Source organism: Scardinius erythrophthalmus, assembly GCF_964197995.2.
Source record: "Scardinius erythrophthalmus genome assembly, chromosome: 20".
NCBI lineage: Eukaryota > Metazoa > Chordata > Actinopteri > Cypriniformes > Leuciscidae > Scardinius > Scardinius erythrophthalmus.
Window position 1 is genome coordinate 17,877,499 of NC_138240.1, and position 17,042 is coordinate 17,894,540.

At 38.4% G+C, this 17,042-nt stretch overlaps 1 protein-coding gene across 1 annotated transcript in view; it reads left to right on the forward strand.

Moving 5' to 3' along the window:
* specc1la (sperm antigen with calponin homology and coiled-coil domains 1-like a) overlaps positions 1–17,042 on the forward strand; it is a 36,013-nt gene that overhangs the window by 5,185 nt on the left and 13,786 nt on the right. The window contains exons 2-6 of the mRNA XM_081348808.1: positions 10,565–10,730; positions 10,841–10,994; positions 13,238–13,569; positions 14,549–15,847; positions 15,932–16,139. Coding sequence (XP_081204934.1) covers positions 10,602–10,730; positions 10,841–10,994; positions 13,238–13,569; positions 14,549–15,847; positions 15,932–16,139 — 2,122 coding nt within the window. The 5' untranslated portion in view covers positions 10,565–10,601. The remainder of the gene's footprint in view (positions 1–10,564; positions 10,731–10,840; positions 10,995–13,237; positions 13,570–14,548; positions 15,848–15,931; positions 16,140–17,042) is intronic.

The window sequence follows — 17,042 nt, forward strand, 5'->3', positions numbered from 1 at the left end:
AAACTGTATTTTGATCTAATTTATCAAATGATTCCAGACATCTGCATATTTTCCAAGACATGATGAGAAATGATTTTAATTTACGCAGGCCAACTGACGAGAAAAAAAATAAGCTTGGACAGAGACAATTTATATGAGACATGCCACTTCCTCAATCCTCAATACAACTATATAAGGAAAACCCGTAACGGCAAAGATGGCGGTTGTATGCACATGTCCCGCCCCTCCCGCTGGAAAGCCAATCATCTGCTTTTAACAGTCAGCAGCTGACCACTAAGGAGCGAATGTACAGTGACGTGACATAACTGCCATATTCAACCTGTGCTTTCGCGCTGTGGCTGGCGCTGAGCCAAATACGGACGCGCTCAGCGCTTGTCATAGGCTCTATCACAACTGTTCAGTGTTTTAACCACATAATGTTTATTTTAGGTTTCAGACATTTAAATACATATAATTGTTTAAGTGCTTGGCACAACACCGGTATTCTGGATAGAGACGTAAATTAAGTTTGGTGTCCTGAACGTGAACCCTTGCGCATGCGTAGTAAAGGTATAACCTGTGGGGAAAAAGGCATTTTAAACCTTATTTTGGGGCAAAGTCATCAAACTTTTTCAGCGATTTTATTCATATTTTACTGCTGTCTCTATACATGCAGTTTTTATGTCCCAGTGACCAGTGAAAGTGCAGTTCTGACTCTCTGCCCATTCATTTAGATAGGAGCCTGGTCTTGTTAGTCCGAAATAGCTGCCCGGAGGCGTTGCCAAGATGGAGGCCGAGTGGCACGACTTGCCTAAAAGGACTTTGGCTTGGATTACTAATAGTATCATCAATGTTTTTGAATAGGACATCTAAAAGGAATTCAACTGTCTCAAAAAACCCAATCATAGTCAATAATGTCGGGCATTGCCGTTTGAGCTGACGATTAAAAGTGAATGAACACCGGTAAATTGAAACACTTTGCTAGTGTTGGTTAATTAAGTCAACCAAACACATCCTATATGAGATTAATCGGATATATAGCCTACAACATAGAAGTAATATTACAACTTAGGCCTACATCTGCACAAAAGGATGTGAATGCGCACATGAACTTGCGTGCTTGTCTGAATGTGTAACTCACGTCATGGATGCACTCTTCCCATAACAACAATGCTGAAACACAGGCAACTATGCATAAATAATATTATATTTATAATATAATATAATAATAATAACAACATTATAATGTTATGTGTATATATGGCAGATTGGTGCTGCACATCTTTCTCCTGTATTTTCATTATCATTGATAATGATCCCAACACACATCTTCCCATATTAGTGATTCCAGGCATCACTGCACACTTTCAGATCCATAGTTTCACTTCATTTCGCCGCTCTGGGCGGCATGCTGTCCTAATGCTAACCAATCAGACCTCAGGTACCGCCCAAAATGCCGCAATAACCAATCAGAATTTTTTTTTTATATATTTTTATAAAGTCACGACTATCGTGATCATCGTTTTCATGATCAATTGTTGATGTCAAATCCAGGTACTCAAGGACTCGTGCACAACCCTACTACAAAACGTAACAAAACCGCAGCCAATCAGAACAGTGAAGGTGATACTTGTTGTTGTACTGTAATGTCATGTGTAGCAGGGTTTTGGACCAATCCGTTTTCACAGTGGGCGGAGTTACTCAGCACAGTGCTGCATAGGCTGAATAGAAACCAAGTGATTTGCAAAATGTAGATGGATGAGAAAACTATTATCATTTACAGCTTTATCACCTCACACCTGGTTAAGACCCCATATGCAAAATATTCCAGCGACAAACAATTTTTCTGTCCATGATAAAAGTGAAACTGCTGCAAAATTACTGTCAATCAGAACAATAAAGACAAGTTCTCCCTGAAAACTAAAACTAAGAACCAATTGTTGGTAATTTCTGTTGTATTTTCCAGACAGTTGTGGAACTTAAGGGATTTTTCATATAACGTCCAATGAACCGCTCCTCATCTGTGTTTGGTGTTTAATTCATGAGGAGCAGGATTTTCATCCAATAAGTTTTTGGGGTGGGCGGGGCTTTTCACGTACAGAAAGTGACTGTGCTGTGTTCTGGTTTGAAATACTAGCATCACTGACTCACAGAATAAAAATATTGTATATTATTATACATTTTTATCACAGTTAACACCTCAGCGTATTCCCACTCTGTTTCCACAAGGCTACCCAAACACAAACGGCCTGACTGCACCGGGCAGCACTCCAAAACCCTCATCACGCTCTGATGAAGAGGACTAAACAAATAGTGCCATCCCAGTGCTCCTGTAACCAACTCCACTGAGGCACACATTTCCAAAGCGAAAGAACAAAGAGTCCAAACAAAGATAGACACAGGAGTCAATTTTCAGCACATTGACACCATTTTTTGGCCATTTTGGCTGTGATTGCCTGGTCACTGAAAGGCCGAAACAATTATTATTGTGAATTGGAGCAAATGCTTTTATCCAAGTTTGGAATAAAGAACCAGTTATTATTCAGAAGAGCGAGGAGCCTCAGTTCATGCCACGTGTGTCTTTTTAATAGGCCGGGTCCACAGTGTTATGATGACCTCATCGTAGTAATAAATCATATGTGAGCATTACACATGCAGCGCACACCTAATAATGTGACCTCATCCTGCACAGTCCTGACAGCAAATGATGTCACGGTCAAGAGGTAAAGAGAGCATATAAAAAAAACTCTAGCCCCACATATGCTTCCTGTTATTTCGTTCAGACCTTGAAACCTTGGCCTACTATAATAGATGTATTTAGCTATCAGTATGTGATACACTCTGCAGATGAGTGTTAAACCATTCATCTGTTTCTTTGTATGTGTGCAAAGGTCTCTGCCATGACTCATATTCGAGGGATTGGTGGGTTGTGTTAGTGTTGAGTCTCTGTCAGCACCTTTTAATGCTCACTCTATAGCAGGGGTCAGCTTGAAGTCAAATCTGGGAGCCGCACTGTACTTACTCATAAAACTGATTTCTGCCATAGTTTTTTGCTTAACATTTATGTTTACAGTAAATCATTTAGCTGAATGGATTATTTTGGGAATGGGATGGTGCTCAAGCATGAAATGTAACATTTTTGCAGAGTCATGGTGGCTGGCGAATGACCAATTTTACTAGTCACTAAGATTTTTTACCAGAAATTAATACTAATATTTGGCAAGGACACTTTCAATTGATCAAAAAAGAAAGGAAAGATGTTTATAATGTTACAATAGATTTATTTTTCTAATTAAATTATTAAATAAAGTAGAAAACAGTGATTTTAAATTGTAATAATATTTCACAATATTACTGTTTTCACTGTAGTTTTTATCAATTAAATGCAGCCTTGGTGAGCATAAGAGACTTCTTTCAAAATCATTACAAAATCGTACCGAACACAAAACTTTTAAACGGTACTGTCTACATAAAATAGCCTATTTATTTATATAGATATCACCAGACTCCAACACGATATTTTTGCAATTTTTAAAGGCACAATATGTAACTTTTTTACTTTAAAAATAGCAAAAATCACTATATCTATGTTATATATTTTTTTTAGTTGTGTACTTACATTATCCCGACTGTTTCCAACAACTTTCAAACCAGGAGAAATTTGTAATTTAATTCGAGAAACGTCCCGTTTCTTTATTTCCGTTTTGTCGCCGCCAATGGCGTCATATCCGCGTTGTCCCTGGTTTCTGCTCGTGCTGCCATGGCAACCAGAGCTATGAACCAGAGCCGTCTGATAGTAACCAAAGCGACTGACGCGGACAACTTTGTAGTTGTAGTTGTTGTTTCATTCAAACATTATGGACCATGGCAAGCAGACTTTGGATAAAAAAGGAGAACTAAAACAAGAATCAATATCAGCACGGTGTTTTCGAGATGCCGAGAGCTCCCATAGACAGTATATAAACGAGAGCTCCACGTCCGAGACTTTGACCGCTCCTACATGTACTTTATTAAACAGGTGAGCACATTTACATAAAACTAATCAGTGTTTTATAGTTCAACAATGATACAATGTCAGAATATGATCTGTAAGTTATTCTAATGTTGATCTAGTTTACTGCTAGTCTCATACAGACAGACTAACACATACATTTCAACACATTCAAATGCAGTTTAGTGTGCTAGTGTAATGTTAGACCAAGTGAAACAGCGCTGCGTTACCTCACAAGTTTAATTTGTCTAATATACTGACCTGTGAGTAGTAATTCTGCGTGTAGTTCGGTAGAATGAAATGCCCATATTCCTTTTATATCTGCGGGACTCGCGTCGCGTGTGGAGCTGATAGCTGTCTCTTAGCAATCCCGAACTGCTTCATATCACAGTCATGATAAAAGCATCGATGTATTCAGTCATCCATAAACATTATTAGATCGGTCGGCTTGACGTTGACGACAAGATCCATAATTCTTAGCAAATGTTGCGTCGTCAATCTACGCCTTTGTTATTGTAAATAGGTTAGCGACCCCTAGTGGCGAAAAATGCCATACTGTACGTTTAACACCATAATAGTATTGTATCAATGATAGTCAGAGATATTGCCGATAGCTGCTGCCTTTGACGATATCAAGACGATAATTTGCTCTTTTTTTATCATTGTATTAAATCAATATTAATATTATCAGGCTTGTATTATTATTATATTAATGTTAAAATTCAATTAATTTGTTATAACAGTCTTTAGGTCCGAACACCGCACAAATCAGTCATGAAAATCAAAAGCAGCTTCAAACACAGAGACAAAACAACTTGTTTAACAAGAAATATTGATTCTTCACTCTCTTTTTTTAAAATTTATGGTCCACAAGAGAAATATGAAGGCAGTAAATTAAGATTTGAGACCGTTGTCAGCTTATAGATTCATCTTGTCGTTAATGCAGTGACAGATGCCAAAGCTCGGCCAGTTTTTTTTTTCACTTTCAGGGAATAATTGACTGTGGTTTGAGACTCCTTCACAAGTAACTCTCATGCAAACCTTTTAGGTGAAATATTTCTATGCAACGTGACATTTATCTTTATCGCCAACTCAATCTTTGCTCGCAAAATGACAGAAAAAGATTATCATTCTCCACGATTAAAAAACGAAGTAAATAATTAACTAAATAAATTATGATCAAATAGCCTAAGTAAACTATTGTAAGTATTTTAAGCAAGTATTTGAAGTATTCTTCATCACCCTCTCATGCATGTATCATTTATTTTTTTCTCCCCTAAGTTATTTATTCATAAAAAAGTACACAGCTGGCTGGTGGTAGATGTTTAGTTTGCATTAGTTTCACATGTGAGACAGCCATCATGGTCAACAGATGGCAAGCATGAAATCCAGGAAGTTTTCTGCTGGGAAAAGAAGGACGAGCAAAACACAGTTAAACAAGCTAACACAACATTTTCCTTAGTCACGATTAATCCAGTGTTAAAAGAAGTGAGTCTTGAGTCAGTGCCTGAAGATTGGGCGGGATTCTGCTGTTCTGTTGTGGAAGTGGGGTGTGAAAGGTGAGAACTGTTAAGCGCTTAGTCGTCTTGTCATGTTAAGGGTGTGTTATGGATGGTCTAAGGGGTGAGTCATTATTCTTGAGGTCACCACATGAAGAAGATGATTGTCTGTTAATTGGTTCGTATGCCAGGACAAGTGTTTTATTTGACTTGATCCCTGCAGGCATGTACATGGCATGACTAAAATAAATTTTGGATAATTATTTTTTAATGGAATGTACTGTAATGTATTTCTGTATAAAATAACATATATAATATAATATTATACTGTTAATTAGTGTTCATTTTGTTAGCTATTTTGTCTTAGTCCTGCGTCAAATGTACTTTTTAGTTTTTATCATATTTAGTCAACCTTGTCCTGTTTTTGATTAGTCAAGTTTTAGTCAACTAAATCTTCATCACATCACAAATATTTTGCTCAAAATTATAATCACAACGACTGTTGTCATTTGAGAAATAAATTTTTACATTTCATCAGAATTATTGCACTTTCACCTAAGCACAAATCAAGAGAATGTCAACCCATACACATGGTTTATTTAACCTAATCTAGTTTCCTGATTTATTATAGGCTATTTATCATATGAATTAACACTCTCTTTCTACATTATGAATTTCCAAACAGTAATTCCAAATTACATTAATGTTTTTTCTATTAAAACAATTGCAAAAAAATATTGTATTCTAACACCGATGTTGCGTAAGTGCATTTAGGCCTATTCAGCAACCACAATCGCAAACAATATAATTGACATTCGTGTTTGGATTTATTACAGTTCTTAACTGAGAAAGTTTGATCACATATTTGGACACAGCAAACAGCGCAAGCTGCTCATGAAGCAAACTCAGACTGGCTGTATGACACTTTCATTTGAGCAGAATATCTCAATTGACTTTGCTAAACTCCAGGTTAGATGTTTATCTGTGTTTTCAGATCATCCTCGCTTCTTCTGAAGCGTAGAGAGAGCGTGCGCGCAATGTAGTCAGATTGCAAATGTTAAGTAAAATATTACCGGGTAGAAAATGTATCCTTTTAAGAGAAAAGCTCTGATTGGGGGATTTAAACTATTGACATCTATCAACTACAAGCATGGAAGCTCATAAAGGTCCTTTTTTTCTGACAAAAAAAGAGAGAATTTGGTCATTTTTATTTTTAATAATTTTTTTTTTGACAATCAACAATATTGCATGTTATAGTCACAGTTAACACTTGATGACGTTGGTGTCGTCTCGTCATTGTTTCGTCTTAGTCATGGAAAAAAGGATGTTGACGAACATTTTTTGCCATGCGTTTCGTTAATGAAATTAACACTACTGTTAATATGATGTTCAATTTGACCACCTCAGGCATAAGTGTCAAAATATACTTTTGGGCATATTTGGGATTAATTGCATCTATTTTAGTATTTATTTACCAATAAATGTAACCATTCACACTTAGTTTTAACATTGTCTAGCCTAGTCTATGTAGAGTTTTTCTATTGATAAATATATAGCAGATATAATATTGGAGAGTTCAGTTTTCATTTCTGGAAGACTGACGCAGCATTTCTCTCAGGGTAGTTCTGAAAACATCTAGCCAGAAGTTGTGCTCCAAACCTCTCCCTTTAAGGGAATGTGTGCTGAAGCCTTTTTCCATTGGGGGGTCTGTAAATTGGAAATGAGCAAACGTTCTCCCACATCTCCCCACCCCCTGCCTCGCAACAGCTGTAAGATATTAGGCCTTATTTTCTCTTCCATTGAGAGACAGGAGGAACGGGCTCTGTGCCTTGCTATGATCAGGCTCGAGAGGACAATGGGGATCCATTAAATGAACGATCTGGAAAGATCTGCACCGTCCAAAAACAAGTGCAGAGGACTGGGTTGGAAAATCGAAGTTGTGATTCATTCTACCTTTCCAAAACATCTCGGAAACTACTGGCTAAGCTGCAGATCAAAACCAATTTTTCACTTTTTCAGTGGTCTCTCATAAAGACAGAAATGTTGGGTAATTTGCACATGATTGTATTAAAGTGATAGTTCACCTAAAAATAAAAGTTCTGTCATTTACTCGCACTCACCTGTTGTTTTAACCCTGCAGAACACAAAAGAAGATATTCTGAAGACTAGCCTATACTGGCTGCACTTTTTCATGCAATTACAGTAAATGAGGACTGGAGCTTTCAAGCCTCAAAAGATGAAAAAGCGTCATAAAAGTGCACTGTTATATTCCAAATCCTTTGAAGCTGTGAAGGCTACGTGTGACAAACAGACTGAAATTGAAGTTATTCACTGATTCACTGAATTTCTTTTTCATGTTATTCATCATAATATTATTAAATATTTTGATTGATATCACAGCGACTTTTTAATGGACAATTTTGAATGTAGCCTTCGCACTCAATGAATTCATTGAATTTCCACTAGAGATGCACAATTTGACCGGCCAAGGACCGGAATCAGCCTATTTGCTGCTGATCGGCCCGGCCAAAATGCCAAAATGATTGGCTAACTGCGCTTTAACGGTCTAAGACACACAAAATTAAGTCAAAATGCCCGTCTTGGTGAGTATTCAGTTAAACAGTTGAATGTAAATAGTTTATAGCGCATGTTGTGTGACAGTATATTGGATCCATGCATGAACTGTTAAAGTGACAGCAGCATAATAAACCTGCTGCTTTCTGTATTTTATTCAAAGAACAAAAGACAGAAAATCACTCGCTGCTCTTGACTGAATAACTATTGTAACTAATGGCGCTTTTCCATTACCAGTACCAGTACCTCCACAATAGTACCTGGTCGTCATAGCGACGCCGCAGGAAATGATGACGCAGTGAATAGTGACGATTCTCTCTGACCAATCAGCAGTCTGCTGTGTTTTCACGTCACATTTTAGTATCGCCTCAGCTCGCTCAGAACCTCGCCAAGTACCTGGAAGCAGGTACAGGTACAACTTTTACACAGTAGAAAACCAAACAAAGGCGAGGCGAGGCGAGCTGGTACTGTGTAGTGGAAAAGCGCTGTAATTGTAAGCATTAATCTGTATTTATCTTTTATAATGAAGACTATCCAGTGTTATTTTACATTTGATTACTTGAATTTCTGTAGTATTTCTTACCTGAATATACTGTTAGACCCACCTGCACAACTTAAAGCCGTGTTTTATTCATATCTCTCTTTATTCTATTGCATTTATTTGTGCTATTGTTTGAAATTTATTTGTTCTTATTTTATTACTGTCTTTTTAGTTTAATTTTTATGGAAAGAAAATTTTGCATTGAAGAAAAGTAGAGTTTTGTTTGTATATGCTATAAATTATAGTTATTTGAAAGAACCTGAATCGTTAAAAATCGGTATTGGCAGGTCACACTTCGGCCAAGAAAATTGCAATTGGTGCATCTCTAATTTCCACCTGAGTGAGATTATAAATGCTTCGATTGAACCATTGATAATCAGTGAGTTGAACTCAAGAATCAAATCAACTGGTTCATTGAAAATATCTGACTTGAATGATTCATTCATAAAGTTATCTTATGGCTTTAGAAGAATATAGCACACAAGGTATATGGACCACTTTTATGGTGCTTTTAAGGTACTTTTTTTTTTTAAAGCTCAATTATAATTGCTTGGGAAAGAGTAGTTAGTACAGAGTTCAGAGTTTCTCTATTTTGTGCTCCACATAATGCAGTCATAGTTTTGAATCTATATGAGGGGTTAGTAAATAACAGAATCCATGATTGAAATTTTATTTTATTTCAATTTCATTAATGTTGTGTCCTTTGTTGTGCTGTGACCCATACGAGCGAGTTGTTTGTGGTGTGGTTAGCTTTGAAGCTGAATAGTGATATAATGAGCCTCCATTAATGCTCTTCAGATGTTCTTTCCGCGATAGAATCGAATAGCTCTGATCTCCAGGCACTATTAGTGTGTGATGCCCAGAATAATTACCCTGTAGCTTGTTGCCCTCTCATTACTTGAAATCTGTTTCTCGGAACCGAATCGGTCTGAGATCATGCTTTCACTCTTTAGTTGGAATTTGCCTATAAAATAAAGTGTTTAAGTTGAAGGTTTTCCCGTTGTGCAGATGGGCAGCTCTGGTATTGTTATGTTGACCCTGTTCTGAGCACTTCCAGGATTTTGCTGCCTTTTAAGGCACTGTTTTTCAGCAGTATATACAGTAGAGAGCAACACCCCAGCAGACAGACAGCAGGCTCTTCTATGAACTCATGCTGAAGCCTCAAGCACAGCTGATGACAAGCTGTGCTTATACGCCTAGTTTGCCATGGTGCTTTACCACACAAGGTACACATGTGAGCCCGACCATGTCATTAGAACCAATCAGAACTCCAGCAGCAGTTCGCATCATGCTAAATTTGCCAAAAGGCTGTTTCTGATAAACTAGCTTTGGAAAAGATGTTGCTTTCAGCCTTTAACCCAGCGGGGCAAGTGCTATTCAGCTGCTATTTTAGTCTCTTCTGCCCCCTGGTGGAATTAAACGGGTAGGCTGTTGACTCCGTTTCCTTCTGAACCTCTGAGTCTTTTCCTACGTAAGAAAAATTATAAAGAAAAACATTAAATGTAAAACATAAAAACATTAATTTGATGTCCATTTTATTTTGTAATTGTAATAGGCTTTCTTCATTCTTTATTTTAAACATTATCCAATAAAAAAAAAAAAATACAAATGGCATAAGTTCATAAATTTTCACTGGATTAATATGGTTTCACATGTGAACACAAATGATTCTGTTATTTTTAAGACTTTCTGACCATGACACAGTCATCATGAGGTTCCTCTGTGATATTTTGCGATTGCTTCCTTCATGTTGGTTATTTTTCAAATTTCTGTAATATTTTAAAACTAATATTCCAAACTACTTTTAAGAATTGTATTTCTAGTCCTTTTTTTGTTTTGTTATGATTTCAGGATGGTGACCCAACCACATTTAGCTTGTCGTTACTCTTTTACCAGGCCCGAGGATGAGTATAGCCATTAAGTAAACTTAGTCACAGTAATCTATAATTTGTAACCTATATCCTCTCTCCCTCTGCATAGACTGAGGGGTAGATGTATCACCGGGAGCGAGCGCAGTATGAAGAAAGCAGGCAGGCCAGTGGGGAATAAGGCAGCAAGCGGAGGAGGTAAAGGTGACGCAGTGGCGGCCGGGACCTCTGCTGGCAAAAGTGCTGTTAAGAGCCCTACCACAGCTCCGCTCTCCAAGGTAAGTCCACTCTCTCGCTCAAATCAACAACTTCTATTTGTGATATGCTAAACTAGTATTTGTTGGTTATTGTTACTTTTTTTGATGATTCATTAATCTTTGATCAACAGGTCAAAAGCGATGATGATCTTCTAGCTGCTATGGCTGGGAGCAGTGCAGGGACAAACAGCAGTGTTGCCAAGGGCAAGAAATCAAACTCTACACACACAACATCCTGTGGAACAAACACTAATAATCCTGACACCAAGACCAAGACCAACTCAGGTATTTAACCTGCAAATGTTTGCACTTCATCAGATTGGTACAAAACTTGGTAAATGGCACTTGCTTTGTGAACACAAACACACACACAAAAAACAACAGCTCATGGACATGATTTGAAAAGGTTAAATTTTCCTGAAAAAAAGTCACACTTGTGCTCCTCGAGGTTAAAAATGACCTCATTGAAAATGAATGGGAAACTAATTTTATCTAGTGGAAACATTTTGTACTGCGCCCAAACAAAATCTTGTTGAAAGCTACTTTTCGGAGATATCAACCTTAAATTCCTCGCAGTATGTAAAAATATTAGGGCTGTTTTCGACTAAGGATTTTCATAGTCGAATCTGATTCGTTAGATTTTGCCGTAGTCGACTGATAGTCGAACCTTTTTTTTTTTTTTTTTTTTTTTAGATAGCAGCTAGATTTTTTCCATTTCAAACAAAAGAGCTAAAAAACACATATATATCACACATATATCATAACATTTCATAAACATGAGGAGCAATATGAGAGAGAAATTTGGTGATGGTTGTTTAGGTACATTAAATCACGTAAAGCTTTTTCACGCCCATGAGAACCGCGTGGAGTCAACTCACAGCCGCTCCGCTGCCCTGCTGAAAATTTGAAGCAGAAACGCTTAATATCAGATAACGTCCATAATAATTGGACTCTGGGTTCGATTTTTTGACCATTTTCAGTGGTTATGAGGAGCAATATGAGAGGGAAATTTGGTAATCGTTGTTTAGGTACATTAAACAACGTAAAGCTTTTTAACGCACATGAGAACCGTGTGGAGTCAACTCACAGCCGCTCCGCAGCCCTGCTGAAAATGTGAAGCAGAAACGCTTAATATCAGATAACTTCCATAATAATTGGACTCTGGGTTCGATTTTTTTTTAGCATTTTAAGTGGTTATGTGGAGCAACATGAGAGGGGAATTTGGTAATCATTGTTTAGGTACATTAAACCATGTAAAGCTTTTAACGCACATGAGAACCGTGTGGAGTCAACTCACAGCCGCTCCGCAGCCCTGCTGAAAATGTGAAGCAGATTTTTGAATACATTTTTATTTATTTACATTAGTAAGCTACAGGACATCATCTTTTAAAACATGACCTGAAAAAATAAAATAAAAATGGTACCCAGCCCTTCTGAAAATGCGAATGCGTCTCTGTCCCCAGCACATTTCAAACCAAACTGACGCCCATGTATTCGACTATGAGGTTCATAGTCGAATCAGACCTCTCCGAATCGAATCGTCGAATCCTCGACTATTAGAAGTCAGCCCTAAAAAATATACAGGTATATTTCATATAAAATTCAAAATAGTATTTTTGTGCATTTTTTTTATAACAATAAACTTAAACTTAGCAATAATCTGCCATGTGTCTTCTTTATATAAAGAGCAAACTCAAGTCTGTGCTCCAAAACATTCAAGATTTATGACAATTTAAATGTCATTTTCAGGTCTATGTTCAAAAAGTGAGTAAATGTATAACTACTGCATAAATATAATTTAGTACCATAAAATCCCCTAAAAATACTAGCCTATATATTATTATCATCGAGCTAAAGTAAAGTACATTAATTTCATTGAAATAAAAAAAATGTGGTAATTTTTGTGTGTGTTGCAGCCCTTCCCCCCCCTTTTTTCTTCTTCCCTTTTTTGGTTATATTTAAAGCAGTATAATGTTATATGGTATGGTATAATAATCATTTAATATGCACAATATTATTACAAATATTTTGTTCATCTTGGTTATATTTAAAGCAGTTTAATATATAATATCATATGATATAATAATCATATAATATACACTACACAATACACAATTTAAATACAATAAAAATACACAATTTAGTTTGATTTATTTCACAATATCCCATTTTTAATAAGCAGCTATGTACATTGCAATGAAACAACTTAATCGGCAAGATAAATAATTATTAAAAATACATGATCAATTTGATCACTTGCCATCATTTTTCAATACATGCAATGAATTGTCTCTTTTTAGCCTCTTCATCACAATTTGCCCAGTTTCACATTTTGAATTAAGCCTTTGCATACAGCATACATTTTGGCGACTATATAAACTGTAAAATTTTGGTAAAGACATGAAACTTATTGGTAAATTAAAATTTGATCCCTGTATGTTAATATGGTTTTACATTTTGAACGGTCGAAGTTTCAGCATTGTGAGGTGTAGTGTTTTGTTCATTTTTCACATATTTGTCTTCACAAGGCCCATCTGGTAAACGGACATCATCCACGGCTTCCAAGGAGTCAAACTCCTCACGAGACCGTTTACGAAACTCCAGAAACTCCAGCAGTAAGAAGCAGTCATTCCCTGGTGCCTCTGATCGAGCCCAGCCTAGACATTCCCGTGGACTGGCCCAAACCTCAGACTCAGAGTGCCGCATGAGCAAATCAAAGTCTGACGGTCAGCTAAGCGATAAAGTGGCCCTGGAGGCCAAAGTGAAAAATTTGTTAGGTCTGGCCAAGAGCAAAGACGTGGAAATCCTACAGCTACGGGGTGAGCTGAGGGACATGAGGGTTCAGCTGGGACTGCCTGAGGTTAGATTAACTTCTTATTATAATATTGCTTTATGATCATTTAGATTTTTGGTCTTAACTACATACATATCATACTTAACGAAACAAGACTGTTTATAACATAGTTTAATGTTACATTTTAATTGAAATACAGTTTTAATGCAAATTTGTCCATAATGGAGTCAGATGCATGTAGCCAGCAAAGATAACATAGTAAACTAGTTTATGTATTGTCAATGAATTATTTTGTGGTACCCAATCTTTTTATTTTATCACATTAAATTCAGACTGCAGTCTCACAACCCAGGTAAAATATAATTTATTTTTTATAATGTTCTGTGGCACTGTAGATCCAGCAGTGGCATAGCAATAAAAAAACCTGCTCCAACCTAAATGCAGTACTACTTTAATTGTGAAAATGAAAAAAAAAAAAAAATCTTTTTTTCAATCTACCAAAATAAAATTGCACAATCAGAGAAAAAATGCCGTTTTAGGCAGCCAAAGCATGTTGCATTCCAATTTCCACCTGTTACTACCATAAAAATGTAATTGTGAGCTAAAGTTTAAAATAAGATGCAATTACGAGATATAAATCATTCTATGAGATATACTGTTGCAATTACAATATAGTATTAAGTGTTGCAATTACAAGATAGTATTGAGTATTAAGTCACATTCCCAGACATTAAGTTGCTATTATGTGATATATTCACATTTTGAGACATTAAAATAACCTTTTTATTAAAAAAATTAATTCAGAGGTGGAAAAAGGCTTCCATATTGACTCGATTAAAAGATATCTCTGTGATTTTAACAGATATGGCAAATAATTGGTCAGCTGTATAATTGTATTAGGATGTAGATAGTGAGTTTAAGTATTTATGTGGTGATGCAAGTACCAGTGAGTAGTGTTGGTGCATCTGTAATGTGACAGAATTGATTGTTAAGACTTTAGAATAGACAAAAAAATGCACTCACTGTGATGTTATTGTATTCCTAGGAAGAGGAGGATGATGAGAGACCACCTGAGAGGGAGGCAGCCTCCGTGATCACAGCTGCAGATGTGGAATCAACGTTGCTGCTCCTGCAGGAACAGAACCAGGCCATTCGTGGAGAGCTCAACCTGCTTAAGAATGAAAATCGTATGCTGAAGGACCGCCTCAATGCTCTGGGCTTTTCCCTGGAGCAGAGACTGGATGGGGCTGAGAAGACTTTTGCCTTACCCTCTACCAGTCCTGAACTTTCCACTTCTGGAGGTGGTGGAGGTCATGGAGACTGTGCCGCTGTGTCCTTCTCTGTGGAGGGATCAGCACCAGGCTCCATGGAGGACCTCCTTACTGGAGGCCAGCGAAGTGGCTCAACGGACAACCTAGACAGCGAGTCCAGTGAGGTCTACCAAGCAGTGACCTCAAGTGATGATGCCTTGGATGCTCCCTCAGGCTGCGGTTCCTCGTCGTCCTCCGAGTCTGAAGGTGGCGCCCCGGCATGTCGCAATTCCTCTCGTAAGGGGAGCAGTGGCAACACCAGCGAGGTGTCTGTGGCGTGCCTGACGGAGCGTATTCACCAGATGGAGGAGAACCAACACAGCACATCCGAGGAGCTCCAAGCCACTCTGCAGGAACTGGCCGACCTTCAACAGATCACGCAGGAGCTAAACGGCGAAAATGAACGCCTGGGAGAGGAAAAGGTTCTACTTATGGATTCACTCTGCCAGCAGAGCGACAAACTGGAGCACTGCGGCCGTCAGATCGAGTACTTCCGCTCACTCCTGGACGAGCACGGTGTGGCCTACTCGGTAGACGAAGACATCAAGAGTGGCCGATACATGGAGCTGGAGCAGCGCTATGTGGAGCTTGCAGATAACGCTCGATTCGAGCGCGAGCAGCTCTTGGGCGTGCAGCAACATCTGAGCAATACTCTAAAAATGGCCGAGCAGGATAACGCCGATGCTCAAAGTGTGATTGCTGCGCTGAAGGAGCGCAACCATCACATGGACCGACGACTTGAGGTGGAAAGGCAGGAGCGGTCCGGCATGGCGGCAGTGCTGGAGGAGTGTAAAGCTGCAGTCAACAATGATCAGGCTGAGCTGACCCGCTGTCGGGCGTTACTAGAGCAGGAGAGGCAGAGGGTCGCCGAGCTCTACTCAATCCACAATGCCGGAGATAAGAGCGATATCCACCAGCTCCTGGAGGGGGTTAGGCTGGACAAGGAGGAAGCTGAAGCCAAAGCCTCCAAACTGCAGGACGATTTGGGCCACGCTCGCACTGAGGTGGCGTGTCTCCAGGACACCCTCAACAAGGTGAGCACGAGCACTGGTTCAGTTGATTTAAGAACTGTTTGGAGTTTGAGTACTTAGTCCATCTCTCCTCTTGTGGTGGTCCAGCTGGACGCTGAGTACAGGGACTTCCAGAGCGAGGTGCAGAAAGAGTTGGCCGAGCAAAAGAGGGTTTTAGAGAAGCAACGTGAGGACATGCAGGAGAAAGAGACGGAGATCGGAGACATGAAGGAGTCGATCTTTGAACTGGAGGATGAAGTGGAGCAGCACAGAGCCGTCAAACTTCACGATAACCTCATCATCAGCGACCTAGAGAGTGAGTTTGGCAGATTTTGATTTACACATGATGATTTTGCTCTTCCCCTGACCTAAACAAATGTATTGCATGCTGAACTGTTCAGCATAGTCTTGCAGTATATGGTCTGATCTGTTTGGCAGCTTATTCTGATCAAGAACCACCCACTCACACAAGAAGAGACTGTACAAATCAGTGTTGCCCAACCCTGTTCCTGGAGGTACACCAACAGTGCACATTTCTGATGTCACCGTTATCTGACCCATCCATTTTAGGTGTTGAAGTCTCTACTTAATGAGCTGTTGAGGTGATTCAAGTGTGCCTCCAGGAACAGGGTTGGGAAATGTATTACATGTAAAGCAACCAACTAGTTTATTTTCTACATGCCATTTAAGGGCAGGTAGATCTAAAATGGATGATACCAGATTTGTAGCACAGGACAAAAATAAAATACAGTGATACAGTGTCCATGAGCAGTTGTAGAGAAAACGTGGAAATGTATAGATGTGGTGATCAGAATTTCTATCTGTTCAAAAGTAAGAAGTACCTGATTATTTCACAGAGAGAAAACAAGTTTCCTTGTGAATATCTAGTTTCCTGTTGAAACACTGGTACATTTTAAACATGATTTTTTCCCCCTGCTAGAAACCTGCACGTCCTGACTTGTGTCCCGTAGTCTTTTCGCATGTGCTTTTCAGTTTTGTGTGCAAGAAGTATCAGATAATATGAATATGATTGTGGAAAGTTCGGGTGCATGCTGTCAATGTTCAAAACTAGGATAGGCTGTAATTGATGCATCTTCCTCGTATGACCACATGATGGTGCCAGTCGTTCAAGAACATGGTTCACTTATTGTGTTAGTAGAATGAAACCACAGTAAATAAATAATGTTTTTCTAACATCACTTGACTGCTACAGTTCACA